Here is a 15,237-nt window from a genome sequence, read left to right on the forward strand (position 1 = left end):
TGCTTCTCATCAGTGACAGCACGGACATGCTGGAATTTTACCATTAAAAAATTAAGTGGCAAAAAAAGTTTTTACAGTGATCCAAAGATGTTGAATCTGTACTTCTGTTTTGTGCATTTACATAACAAAGGTTTAGAAGATGCCATCACTAGCATGTTTTATGTACCCTCTAAAAGAACTTCAAAACATTTTAAATTGAGTTACATGTGTTTAGAATGTATGGAAATGCTTAACATACATCAGTGTCCTGTGGTGAACCTAATGCATACAACAGTATGTAAAGATGTATCCAAATTCAGACTTTACTGTATACTAAGAGCAGTATTTTGAGAGATGCTATTCTGTAACTGATCTCTTAGTTAAAATTATGCAGCAAAAAGGTAGGGAAGGGTTAGCCTTTTAGAAACTTCAGATGAGTGTTCTAACTTTTATAAATCATTAACGTAGTAACTACAAGATAACTAGTCATCTACAATGCCTCTGCATTATTAATAGCATTATCTTATCCCTGTGTAAGGCTCTACATTTCTAGGAATCACAGGGCACTTGGAAAACTTAATATAGTATTTACAGCTAAAGCTGTCATGGAAGCCTAGACACCTTTACGATTAAGTATTATACCACACAGAGAGAACAGAAAAAAACCCTATATATGATTAAAACTATAGAACTGCTAAGACTTCCAGCAGAGCCTGGAATTTCAACAGAGAATGTCTGAAATTTGGCTTAGTTTTGAAAAAGTCTTCTTATCATTGTGCCAGATGATACTGAAGGATAACATCTATTTCTGGAATATGAGAGAAAAAAAGGAAGGAAGGCCTGGTTGAAAGATAAAGGCATATATCCTTTTCCGTCTGGAAGGCCATTTACTCTGAAAATCAGAAACATGAAAAAGTAATGCAAAATAATGCTTTTCAAAGGAGCATTATGTCATTAGAACTTAATTGGTGTCAGTAGTGATAATAGTAACTAACAATGAATAACTAAATTCCCAGTTCTTTGGTTGATGGATTTGTATAAGCTGAGGCTGTTTAAATGTTTTCTTTTTGATCCATGGAGGGAAAAAATGTAGATGCTACACATTCAAAGCGTAGAAAAAAAAGTACTTTTGGCTAGATAAGCAAGCTGTCAGCTAACCATTGTCAGATGAATTTACTTCATGCTTTTTTTTTATATATAGTTTCACAAATCAGTTCAATGTCCTTAAATGATGAACTGAAAACTTAGGTACCTCACTGCATACCTCATCTTTTCTAGAAAGCTAACTTTAAGCAAAACAGAATAGCATATAGTTGAGAGAATGGGGAGGCTGTGGTACTACTCTTGTGCAATGTATAGTCTTCAATACTTAAAGCTTTGCTTTAGATGAATATGTGTGTTCTTAGTATTTCAAATAAATAGCTGTATTTTGTTTCCACAAGACTTAAGAGAGCACTGGAAATAATTGGTAAAGCCTTAGTAGTCACTGAGGAACTGCTTTAAGTGCCAAATATACAATTAGATTTGGTACCCAAATCAACTTGTCCTTTGGCTATTTTGAGAAGTTAGTTGGAGACAAAGGTGAACTTTGGCAGTGCTGAAATAATTCCACAAATAACTGTGGGGTTGGGGGATAGTGTGCTTGCAGGGCACTGCCTGCCCTGGAGGAAAGTTCTTTGAACACGCTGCCTGCTTGCACTGTTTTCCTGGTAAATAGGAGAGCTAACTGCCTTTTCCTGACAGTGTATGCAACTGTGGAAACAAGGGAGGCAGCTAGTGGTTGGGGTTTTTTTGCTGCCTCAACAGAAGATAACCCCAGCTTGCTCCCTTGGGTGTTTGTTGCAGTGACTGTGAGGTCTTACTACAGTTGCGGGAAGGAGTTAGTGTCTGAGAGACAAGCTTGAGGCATAGTGAGACAAAGGGCTTCTGCAGAGTTACTCAGCGCTGCATGTGGTCACAGCGTAGTCAGCTGTGGTCTCAGAAGCACAGCGATGGCATCTGAAGTGATGAATAATCTTAATTATTCCAGTTTTCCTTAAATAAAGTGGTATGGGAGCAGTGTTGTAAAGATAGTTTCTCTGTGGGGCTTTCTAGCTATGCATGTATCTAGTTATGCATATGCTTCACTCTTCCTAGGTAAGGGAAATCAGAATTTTACAAGACCTGAAAGAGCAAATGATCTCCAAGAACAAATGCCTAGCACTGTCTAAATGCCTGGTAAATCAGTTCCCAGCCTTGAATTCAAAAAGATGGTGGAAGTCAAAATGACTTCAAAGGAAGTCAAACTCCAGTGAAGTCTCATAAGTTTCAGATGTTTGATTTTTTTTTTTTTTTAAGGCAATAAGTGCAATCTAAATATTACTGTAATTAGTCATCCTTGACTACTGAGTCCAAATGATCAGTGTGCCCTTTTACACATTGGGAAGGAGGATGCAGTCTTGGTCACAAACTCGAAGCAAAGCTCTGATTCATGATCTAGATTCAGAATGAGACAACATAGTTTGTTTTAACACTGCTCTTCAAATTTTATACACCAGAGCTTCTCTTTACCTAGTCATTCTCTTAATCTCTTTCTGTTACTAATTTGTTTTTCTGGGTTTGGGGTGTGTTGTTTTTTGAGGGGGGGCAGGGGGAGTGGGGATAGGGGATTGCATTGGGAAGAGGCTTGCCTACAGATCCCAACCAGTATGACTTGGCATTTGATTCATATTTTCTTTACATGCACAGTTCGTATTTCAGAGATGTGTGGTAATTGCTGACATAATACATAAAAGATGAAGCACTCTATCTACTGAAAGAGCATACTGCGTATATTGATTGGGGATTTAATAAAGCTGCTTCCTATCAGCTGTCATCAAACTGACCCAGTGAGGACTTGTTAAAGAATTTTGGAGAGAAGATGAAGAGGAAGTGGCAGCAACCAAACTGTACTGCACTCTCTCTCTCCTTCTTACCTGTTTGAAACATACTTCACCTTCAAACAGTGACTGTATCAGCTAAGACATTGGTGTAACTGAGCCTTCTTATTTTTGTAAATGAGTTCATTTTAATATATACTCTGTACGTTGTCCTTTCCATCAAATTTTATTTCTGACAAGTGTGAGCATGCCTGTCTTACGCTGATACTTTTTTTTCTGTCTTCTTTCTTTCTCTCTCTCTTTTTTCTCTCTCTTTGGTTCATTGTGTCCACTGATGGGTGGATTACTCATAGAACATTCTCCACTATAATTTATGTTTATCTGAAAACAGGAACCGCAGTTCTTCAGTAATAACAAGCTCCTCTATCTAAACAGTCTCTAGTTCGTTTCACTGCCTTCATTTTCATGTCTTGTCATTTTTTTTCATTTTCTGCTGCTGTTAATCTGACATCCTTTGCTCCAAAAAAAAAAAAAAAAATGTGTTTTATTTACAGGGCACAGCATTTGGAAGTGCTCCTGTACCTTCTCGCAGGCAATTATGTGAGTCTCTTAAATTCCGCTCTGTGTTGTAAAGATGACTATGTGTTCATGTGCTGTAGCATGGCATGCCAATATAGAGTTAATGCCCTGAGGTCAATATTCAACCGCTGGTGTTGTATATTGCCTGTAATGTGTTTGTAGCTAAGAGCTTCTATTGACCCCTTCTTTATTTCTTTGTTGTGTTTTGTTCAACACATCATAAATTGGGACTGTGCTGTGCACTATAGAGTTGCAAGAAGGGAAGAAAATACCATAATGACTCAAAGTCTGGAGGGGAATAAGAATAATATCCACAGATCATGTGTTCAACATATTAATGAGTAGCATTGTTAAAACTAAAGAATCTCTCTTTTCCATTCTTTAAATTAATCTCTCCATTGTGCAAACAAAAAAACCCCATGGATCTCAAAAAATTAAGAAATGGAAAATCAAACAATATGGTGTAAGGTAGACGTTACTGAGAGCAGCTGTATTTCTTATAAGACTTTCCTTCTAATTAATTTGAAGAACAAGTCCATCCCCTTAGTTGGGGAGGAAAGGAAACTTTTATAGAGGGATCTCATTCATTTTTTTCCTTAAATCCATTGGAAATATTGACAATAGATAATATTTCTTCTAAATTAAAATAAAATCCTCCCTGTTGTCCACCCAAAATCCCAAGGAATCACAAACATAATGTGCTATATATTTTTTCAAAAAAGAAGAGAAAGGCTTACATTCTAATTCAAGATGATCTCTCTGCTGCTTTAACACTGCGCGCGTGTGTATATTGAATACATAGATTCTCAGAATGCCATCAGACTTTGAGATGAGGACTTTCTTACATTCCTTGAGTCTATTTCTGTCTCCTCCTACCTTGAGTTAAATGTCCATCCTAAAGACATTGGTGTCTTCCATATCCACATAATAAGCTACAGCCATGCACTGCATTATTATAATTACTATGCACTGTATCACACTGCTGAATGTCAAATAGATTCATCATAATATAACATTACAGGCTTATTCATAAAATACAGTGCAGTTTGAACGATGCTTCATTGTTGGCAGTCTTGAAACGTGTTGCTTGCATAAATTCACCGATGCTGCTCTTGTGTATTCATAGGAAAACACAGCATTTGTCTATGAGTGTGGGTCTTGCAAAAGTAACAAAAAATATAATCTGTATATGACTGTCCTTTCTTTTGTGCAATTATCTAAGATGTTCCTATTCTACTGGGTATATCTAAGGGGAGGAAAAAATATCAAGACGAAACACTGTTCATGAAATGTAATTGTGCTCCTATTACGGTTATTTAAGGTATGGTGGAAAGAATTAATATTGTTATTGAATCCTTTACAAAAACAATGCTGAAGTTATTTTTATCCAATGTGTATGACAACTAACAGTCTGCTAAAATGAAAATTCAAATTTCTGTCTGGCTTACTGTCATTTATATTAATCCTGATACTGGTCTACATGATTAACATCAGTGAAGACGTTGGAAGCACACCAACATGATAACACACTTCAACATGCTTAGTTATAAGAAATCAGAAGTGTGCATGGTACCACTGTTCACAGCTTTCTTCCTTGTATGGAGCCCCTCTTTGAGATGAATGCTAAAGTGTCACATAATGAAGTGACTAGGATTTGAACATAAGGGAAGGTGTGGGAAGGGCATAAAATGTTTTATCTGACAAAGACAGGATAAAATTTGTGTACCTAACTGAAGATGCAGAACTATGAAGTAAACATAGGAATGCACGATGGTTGGGTTAAATATGTGGATGAATAGTTTGAAAGAAGTGGTCAGAATCTCCGTGATTAGCTGTTGAAATAAAGGTAAAACTAACGTTACTGAAATGGTGAGATGGGAGGAGTAGGTTTAAAACTGCATATATAGAATGTGTCAGTGGCTTAACTGTGAAGCAAATAGAAGCAAAAGAAACACATAAATAAGGGAATCCCTAACATCGGGGGGAAAAAAAGGGGGGAAAAAAAAGATTATTTCAACCAGCTATTTTCTGCTTTTTTGTGTACTGGGAGGCAAAGATTATATGGAACTATGCATATGTTGTGGCAACGTTCTTCTAACAGGAAGCTAAAATTAGAGCTTGAATTTCCTAAGTTTGTCTTCTAGTCACTGGAGGTAACATTTCTGGTCCTTGCAAAGCATTGAACATTATTATTGTTTATGTACAAAGGTGGGAAATGAGGATGTCTGGGAATCCAGAGCAGGAATGCTACTGGATAAATGCTGTGTCCTGTCACATAGAAACTGAAAGGTGGGCTGTGTTTTCTTCCAGTTGGTTTACCAGTGATCCTACAGTAACTCTACTGCAGTAGAAGAGGCAAGATTAATTTGATCTGAGTTCACGTGAGATATTTTAGACTACTGGGGACTTGTGGCTGCTTCACCTCAGAGTGAGCAGGGTAGGCTCAGTGGTGGTGTTGCAAGTCACCAGGAAGTCCTGTACTTCTGGGCATCTGAAGATGTCATAGACATGGAGTGGCATCTGTGCCAATGCTGTGTTATGACATTTTCTCTTGGAGCCCAGGACCCTGAGAACCTGCTGGTGAAATGTGGCAAAGTAATGAGTGGTTGAGAGTAAGATGCTGTTTACATAACATTTTAAAATAACAAGTTTTCTACTGATGGGGCATTTTAACACTCCGGCTATAAACTATGAGACACTGAGTACAAGGATAACTAATGAATTCCAATATGGGAGTTAAGACTCCTTTCCACGAGATAAAAACTTGCATTTTGAAATGGAATAAGTTGCAACTTCCTTTCTCTTTTACAGTGAAGACACCAACACAAGTGGAAATAAAGTAACATACAATCCAAACTGACTGTAAATATGAGATCATCTGTAATTAGCAACAAAATAAGATGCAAAGACAGAGGGCAAACTGAATGGGGAATCCACAGTGAATATAGATATCATCATAAGTCCGTAATGATAGCTATATAACCCAGCTTTAGTCATGGGAGTACTGTTGACCTGAAAGCAAAATACAGACCTACAGAATATAGTTATGACTAAATAAGATGTATCAAAACAAAATGCAGCTCTAGATTTTTGGGCAAAATTGAAATATAATTGCCCTAAGGAGAGAAGAGCAGTCATATTTTCTCCTGTCATTTGTCCATTACATGGAGCAGAAGCACAAGTACACCAGTGAAAATGATACACTGTGAAATTTAAACTGCCAGAATATTTTATTTGCATATTACATGAAGAGTAAACCCCACAATTCTGAAAATACACTTTATCATTGCAAGATTTCCTTTAATCTACACTTTTCTCCTGCAAAAATACATTAGAGTCAGGGTTTTAAGATTATATCCTCTATTAAACTATTGGATTAAGCTAGTGGGCCTTGCACCAGATGACAAAGCTTTTGCTTTTTTATATCTATGGTACTTTTTATCAAGACTTTATTCCAGACATTTTCCTTGTTTAACTTAACATGTCCTCAAACTATAACTGCCAATTGAAGGTCGCAGTGGGCAGTACTTTTTAAGAAAATGTATTATCATTTACGTGTAATTTGGGGAATGAAAAATGCTTACCAGTTTTGATTAGCACTACTTAGAAGAAGAAATCAATGAGAAGTATCATAGAAAGAACCTTGCTATAATAGATGTTCCTGAAACACAGTAGAATCTCAACAAAAATCAATACAGTTATGTGGTACCTGACAATCAACTTTACAGATAGAACAAATTGGATCAGACACTTGAAAAAGCCATATTATATCCAAAGAATTTCATACCATCTAATGATAAGAAAAGTGCCAAAATCTAATGCAGTTAAACTAACCTTTAGGCAGGGGATTTCATACAATGAAGAATTCACTGTTAAAAATAAACCACCTACAATGAAAATTCACAGAAGTAAAATCCTTAGTTTGTTGATAAATGGCACTTTCATGTTATAATCTTACAAGCAAAGCTTAATTACTCAGGGCAAACATAAATACTTCAGAGTTTTAAATTCAGCTGTAGTGATTTTTTTTAAAGACATAAATTACAGCAGAAAATATGTAGAATGGAATTACAAGAGTTAAATTCGTAGCGTAGATATTCAAGTGATAAAACAATCTTAAAGAAGTATTTTCCCACTGTCAAGATATTTCAAAGGAGTGGATGGCTTCTTTGGTCAGCCAGAGGGAGAAAACAAGGAAGATAGATACAATGATGAGAAGTTAACTGTTTTCTTGAATCATGGTCCATTGTGGAGGAAGAAACGTTTTTCATGGGAATGCTTTCCTAATACAGGGAGAAACCTAAGGTGGTAATGGTAAATATGTAAGTTGCAAATGAAAACATTTAAAATTACTTCTTTCAGAATTTTCAAGAAATTCAGAAATGAGTAGGCTAACCTACCAGTACAAATAGATTCTCTTAAAAAAAATACTGACAGTCTTTTTTTGTAGTAGATCAAAATATATGAAGTCAAGACATGTAAGTAGTAGTTTGGTTAAAGTAATACCTTAAAAAAGCTTATTGAAAATACATGCATGTTTCTAACGCCTAAGCATGGCATTTTCTGTGAAGGTTTATCTATTAGAATTCTATTCTATTTATGATAAAAAATGTGAGCATAGGAAAATAGATGGATGTATTTTGAGCTTTATAAGGAAGTTTTACCTTCACAGAAGGGTGCAAAACTCTCCCCCCAACCATAGGCCACATGTGAGTTCTCCAGACTAAATATCTGACTAAGAAACTGCTAAATGTCTTAATCTCACACAGGGTTACCAATTTCAGTGGTGGGTCTCAAAGTCTATAGTAAGACTAGTATCAGTTTGATGGGTTTCAGCTTGAAATGATGAAAATCCCTATTTCATCTTTCAGAATAATGACAAAGGTATTTGCATAGTAAAATTTATGACGGCAACATTATTCAGGTTAGTCAACCTAACAAGGTTGGGGGCTTCAGGATAACGTGAGGGGTTTGACCAGGCATGTACAGCAGGATGACAGATTATTGAGAACAGCAGTGTAAATAATTAGGTGATGAAAAGGTAAAGAATTAACCTTTGAAGATGAAAATATTTTGTGTCACAATACGCAATTTTATTCATTTAGGTATGTGTGCAGTAATACCTTGTGTAAGAGAGTTGCAACTATAGCTTTGATTCATTCCTAAAGGGTGGAAAATCTGAAAGCATGCTTGAAGTCTAAAGCTCTTCACCTGTTCTCTTTGCCATGGTTCCTTCCAAACTTGATGGCAACTATCCTGCTAAACACCGGGTTTGCTGGTGCTGCTTCTGTCACTTTGACCAATACTGATTCATTGGAACTTTCTAAGATGTGCAGATGGGAAATCCCCAAGCTTCATGCAAACCTGAGCTATTAAAGGCTGTGTCTGCCTTAATCATAGAATCATTTATGTTGGAAAAGACTCTTAAGATTGAGTCCAGCAATCAACCTAACACTACAAAGTCCACCACTAAACCATGTCCCTAAGCACCACATCTACACATCATTTAAATATCTCCAGGGATGGTGACTCAACCACTTCTCTGGGCAGCCTGTTCCAGTGCTTGACAACCCTTTCAGTGAAGAAATATTTCCTAATATCCAATCTAAACCTCCCATGGAGCAACTTGAGGCTGTTTCCTTCTGTCCTATCACTTGTTACTTGGGAGAAGAGACTACCACCCACCTGGCTGCAATGTCATTTTAAGTATTTATACAGAACCCTCAGCCTCCTTTTCTCCAGACTAAACAACCCCAGTTCATAACCCTTCCTCATAAAACTTGTTCTCTAGACCAGTGGTTCTCAACCTGAGGTCTGCGGAACCCTGGGGGGCCACGATGTTGTCACAGGGGGTCCGCGAAGGCTTAAAGCAGGGGTGGGGAATGTCCAGCCCAGAAACATTTAGTCGGGCCTGCGGCAAGCACTGCGCCTCTTTTACCCACAGCCCCCTCCCCTCAATGCTTCTCTCATACTCAAGCACTCCCCCTGCCCACCTGCCCTGGCACGCTAGTATATTCAGTGCTAGTATGGTTGGTGGGACCCATTTTAACTAGGTGGTTTTTCTCTTTAGGGCCACAATGGGGCTGAAGTCTGTTCCTCCAAGTGGTGGCCCTGGACCCGTAAACAAAAATATATGGTGACTGAGCACAGACAAACAAGGGGGGAGGTGAGAAGAATTGTAAAAACTTTTCATCAAATTTTAATATAAAAATTGGCATCAAATTCAGAATCAGCACATTAAAATACCATAAAATGGGCCATTTGAGCAAGAGTGTTGATGGTATTTTAAATTCATATGGAATCATTGCAGTAAAGATATTATAGTAGGAGTGTGTGCATTAACAGATTAACTTATTTCCCCTTGTCTCCAAATTTGAAGACCCTTCACAAGAAAATTGAAATAAATATTTGATGCAGTCTAGTGCTTTAAATTTTGAATTAAGTCTTGGTGGTCCGTGGCCACAAAAGGTGTTTGAAGGGGGTCCGTGGTGAAGAAAATGCTGAGAACCCCTGCTCTAGACCCTTCACCAGCTTTGTTGCTCTTCTGTATAGTAGTATATGTATGTAGTATAACAGAAGCTGATCCAGACAATGAAGTGGTTGGGGCTGATAAGGAGGAAAGGTTGTCTTTGTCTGTCATTTCAGACTTAAAAATTATAGTTGTGCAGCAATGAATCCAAATAACTCAGTGTCTTAACTCAGTAGGACTCTGCACAAGTAAGATTTTTGTGAGTTCAGGAACCTTACTAACTGCAAGCCAATCCTGGATAGATTCTCTCTTCAAGATTTTGACTGAAGCTATGGTTTGGGGGGTAGGTACGTTTTCTTAAGTTACTAATTTTCTTACAGGAGGTGTTTAAATGTTTATAAGATATGCAGAGAAGTGCACTTAGAACAGCTTTTGTGAGGAAAAATACAAACCTCTTAATTGCTGTAAAATAATATGTTCTTAATCTTACAGAAGTTTAGGTTTATACCAGCATGATGTCCATAGATTCAATTACTGCCTGGCTGGAGTTTAGAAACATATCTGACTAACTGTAAAAGACTTCCGATCAGGTTTTAATGAAGTAATTCACTCTCAAAAAATTAAGCAACAGTAATAGAAATAAATTATGTAAATAGTAATAATCCTTAGTATCTATTGTTTTACATTTTTGGCTCATAATCCTTCATTGTAATAATTCTAAAAATGGCTTCATCTGACAGTCACCTGCTAAATTTAATTTAAAAATCCATTAGAAAATTATCCATTTAACTGAATAATCTTTTGATCAGGGTTTTTAACTCAGTAATATGTTCTTAGTGATTCAGGCTTATTCTAGTTTAATCAGAAGTTATAGGCCTATTAACTCCAGTGGATGTAAGATCATGCCCTGTTTTTGCAAAATGAGAAAATATATATTCTAACAATAGTTTTATTAATATATTGTTATTTTTAAGTCTTTCATTTGTGGGAGAGATTTCTAATTCTTTTAACAGGAGCTCCTGCTTTCAGTCCTGTTTCTATGGAAACAAACATTAGCACATTGAAAGTTTTTAAAAAGTTATTATTTTAAAATACTGGGAACTGGAGAATTCATTTAAGCAAATTTGGAACCCACTCAAAAAAAAAAAAAATGGAGCTTAGATGTAGAACAGAAATTAAAAGTTTTTATGTTATAGTTTAGCATGTGGGCTTTATTTGTCTTCGTTTCTTAGTTCCATGATTGAAAAGAAGGATTTATTCTTTAAAAAATAATTTTTATTGCATTTAAATTGTGCTATTACAGAACTCCCCAAGAGTGGTATTACACTGAGGGATGTGTTTCTGTACCTAGGAGCATTGAGGAATTTAGAAAAATTAATTTTTGTTTTCATCAGGTTGTGCTTGATGAGTGAGAATAGTATTTATTAGACCAGTATGTACTGTGGTACGTTAAAAATCTTCGTTTGGTTTGCATACTACACCTGAGTATGGAAGAAGAAACAAAACAAATATGTTGTTGCTATCTTGGCTAACTTATCCCTGAGCACAGAAAAAAAACCATGGTCATAATTTTATTAAAAATCAGATACTGTTTCCTGTTTAAATAAAATAGCCCTTCAACAACTGAGTCTTTCATCATTGAAATAAATAGTCTATCAGGGTGAGATTCACCAAATTCAGACATAATCAGTGTTCCTGTCCTGCTTTGCATTCACAGACTTGATTGCACCTTAATCAAGAGAAAGTAGAGTACAGAAGCCATGAGCTGAGGAATTGCTTGTTCTGTTTGTTGTTTCTGCTTTCACTGCCATTATAGTTGTAAAAATGAGATACATTCTTCTACACTTCTTTTGAAAGTTAAAAAATGAAAACTAAGGGAATCCATTGAAGTTGGTAGTCTCTTGCTAAGTTAATTTTAAAGCACTAGACAATTTTAAAAAGAAAGTGTTCTTCTCTGGGCTTCTTGAACTACCTCAAGTAGCTGTGATTTTATGTTTTTGGAAGTTCTGTCTTCAAAACATCTGTAAAATATAATTCATTATTATAAAAGTGTTTTAAAGTAATTTCTTTAGTCTTCTGCTTTTTTCACATGAAATTGAGCAGAAGTGGCAGTCTCCAAGAGACACTGTTGTTTACACCCTATATTTTTTTGTATTTCCATTAGTAATTTATGTGGTGACTATGTCAGTGGTGACTACAACAGGGAAGAGGTCTGTAAGACTTCTCTTGCTCTAACAATTCAGAAAAATATATATAATTAAAATTGTGAATACCGATTTTCCTAAAGACTGAGCTCTATATTTTCTACAGAAATTCATGAAACTTTTACATAAACTCAGGGAATTGTCAGTTTCATATGTCTCATGCTGGAGCTTGTGTCTACAAAAAGGTTGCTTTTAACTATAGTTCCTTAAGAGTTTGTGATTGAAAGTTACTTTTCTTGATACTGCCAGATGATACGGCAAGGGGTGCAGGCTATAAATTACAGCTTGACTGGTAGAAAATGGGCATTAGGAAGAACTTTTCTCAAGGAGGATAGTTCAGCTCTGGAACAGGTTGCTCAGATTGTAAAATCTCTATCCTCAAAGGTTTTCAAGACTTGGCCAGGCAGAGGCATGACTGAGCTCACCTGGAATTGGTGGTAGTCCCAAGCAGTAGGCAGGGCAAGATTACCTCCAGAGGTCTCTCCCACCTAATGCTTCTCTGAGTCTGTAATTTGGGGAGCACTGATAAGGATGGAAAGAAGGGGAAAAGTGCAGTTCTGTGAAGCTGCATCTTTCTTTAGAGTTTATTTTCTGTTTGCAAATTCATGTGCAATTAATCTAAGAAACTTCAGCTACTGAGACCAGTAAATTTTTTTAAAAGAAGTTAATGATTGGTTTCAAGTTTTTCAAATTAGATTGACTTGTAAACATGGTAATACTTTTTATTTTTAACCTAAAAATAAGGTTAATGAAGTAAATAATTCTTCAAATACAGTAATATTTTAGGCCTAACAAAATGTTTTTGATTGATCTGATCTTTTTCATTCATGCATCAAACCAAAGACTCCCTTATTTACCTAACTCTATTTTGAGTAATGAAATTGAATCACTGATAATCTCCATCAGAAGTAAACTCAGTGATTCATTTATTCTTAATAAATTACCTATCAAAATAATTCTGTTTCCTGTTAGTGAATTATCTAAAATCTGACAGTGATTTTTTTTTTAATAACTATTTTGAAATTGTAATTAATTGCCAATAGAGGCATGTGATCTAGATGAGGGGATCGAGTGCACCCTCGGTAAGTTTGCAGATGACACCGAGTTGGGTGGGAGTGTTGATCTGCTCGAGGGTAGGGAGGCTCTGCAGAGAGACCTGAACAGGCTGGAGCGATGGGCTAAGGTCAAATGTAGGAGTTTCAGTAAGGCCAAATGCCGGGTGCTGCACTTGGGCCACAACAACCCCCAGCAGCGCTACAGGCTTGGGGAGGAGTGGCTGGAGAGCTGTCAGTCAGAGAGGGACCTGGGGGTGTTGATTGACAGCCGGCTGAACATGAGCCAGCAGTGTGCCCAGGTGGCCAAGAAGGCCAATGGTATCCTGGCTTGTATCAGCAATAGCGTGGCCAGCAGGGACAGGGAAGTGATCTTACCCCTGTACTCGGCACTGGTGAGGCCGCACCTCGATGACTGTGTTCAGTTTTGGGCCCCTCACTACAAAAAGGACATTGAATTACTCGAGCGTGTCCAGAGAAGGGCAACGAAGCTGGTGAAGGGTCTGGAGCACATGTCGTATGAGGAGCGGCTGAGGGAACTGGGGTTGTTTAGTCTGGAGAAGAGGAGGCTGAGGGCAGACCTCATCGCCCTCTACAACTACCTGAAAGGAGGTTGCAGAGAGCTGGGGATGAGTCTCTTTAACCAAGTAACAAGTGATAGGACAAGAGGGAATGGCCTCAAGTTGTGCCAGGGAAGGTTTAGACTAGATATTAGGAAGCATTTCTTTACAGAACGGGTTGTTAGGTGTTGGAATGGGCTGCCCAGGGCAGTGGTGGAGTCCCCATCCCTGGAGGTGTTTAAAAGTTGGGTCGACATAGCGCTGAGGGATCTGGTGTAGTTGGGAACTGGCAGTGTTAGGTTAATGGTTCGCTAGATGATCTTCAAGGTCTTTTCCAACCTAGATGATTCTGTGATTCTGTGATTCTGTTAGCATATGCTTTGTCAGTAGAGTACTCTTCTTCATTCAGTACTTCCCCTTTTGACCACTGTAATATTGCTGCTGTTCCTGGACTCTTCCACACAAAAACCCCTTCTCTTTCTCCAGGTGACCATCTACTGTGCTGTAATAATAACAATACATACTTTCAAATTGCCTATTGTTTAATTTGGCTGTGAAAAACTTTTTCTAATAGCAGCTTAGTTGTTCAATTATTGTAAATATTCTGTTGATCACAGTTATCAGATGTTTATATAAGGAAAGTATTAGGAAAAGGAAGAAAAATGACTTGCAGAAAATTGATGCTTTAGCTCATTAATGAGTATAGTAGGGTAGTACAGTATATAGCAATTCAAGATAAAGCTTCTAGTGAAAGAAACTGTGGTAGAGAAAGGATGCATTAGAATGAACATGAACAATGAACATTATCTGCTGAGAAAATGTAAAACCTGCAGCAAAAAGGCTCTTTCTCAGGAATTTTGAGTGTCACGGCTTCAGGAACTGGCCTTCTCATTGATGTCGGAACAGACTTAAGCAAAGCAGTCTCAGGCAGAATACAAACTAAAGAAAATACCCATGTTTTTCTGATTTAGAGTATGTGCAGTCATGAAAAAAATGTTACTTCATGATATGAGGAATTACAACATCATTTTATGATGAGGACTTACAGCCTACACATTTGTATTTTAGTTAGACTGGGTGACATTCAGCATTTACAATTACAGAGAATGTATTTGCTTTTTGATTCATCATTGTAATGGATAGTGCTTTTCTCTCATATGTAGTTAAATTAAAAACTATTGTATTCATTGTTTTGGTCAGTAGTTCTGTCTTCAGAGGATTAATGAAATTTGGGACTGCTGAAGATGGTTATTTAAATTACTGAATGGCTTAATAGGCAAGTCAATATGAAAAAGTTTTCAAGCCATTCCCATTAGAGTATGTTAAACACAGTGGAGAAAATCTATGAAACTACATTTATTGGCATACTGCTGTTTGCTGTACATGTGACTAGAGATATCATGAACATGCTTTGCTTTGGCATAACTACAGATGGCTATAGGCTGAATAATGAATTATACCATTTGTTGTTCTTCTGATATAGCTGTTAAACCATAACAGTTTTCTGCATTGTATTTAAATCCATTTGATAGATTA

General features: G+C 37.0%; 1 protein-coding gene across 2 annotated transcripts in view; it reads left to right on the forward strand.

Moving 5' to 3' along the window:
• The window catches only part of CCSER1 (coiled-coil serine rich protein 1), a 728,043-nt gene that overhangs the window by 574,623 nt on the left and 138,183 nt on the right, over positions 1 to 15,237 (forward strand). For both annotated transcript variants that reach the window (XM_074823100.1, XM_074823102.1), the window contains exon 10: positions 3,392 to 3,437. In XM_074823100.1, coding sequence (XP_074679201.1) covers positions 3,392 to 3,437 — 46 coding nt within the window. The remainder of the gene's footprint in view (positions 1 to 3,391; positions 3,438 to 15,237) is intronic.

The sequence above is a fragment of the Strix aluco genome, chromosome 4 (genome assembly GCF_031877795.1).
Source record: "Strix aluco isolate bStrAlu1 chromosome 4, bStrAlu1.hap1, whole genome shotgun sequence".
NCBI lineage: Eukaryota > Metazoa > Chordata > Aves > Strigiformes > Strigidae > Strix > Strix aluco.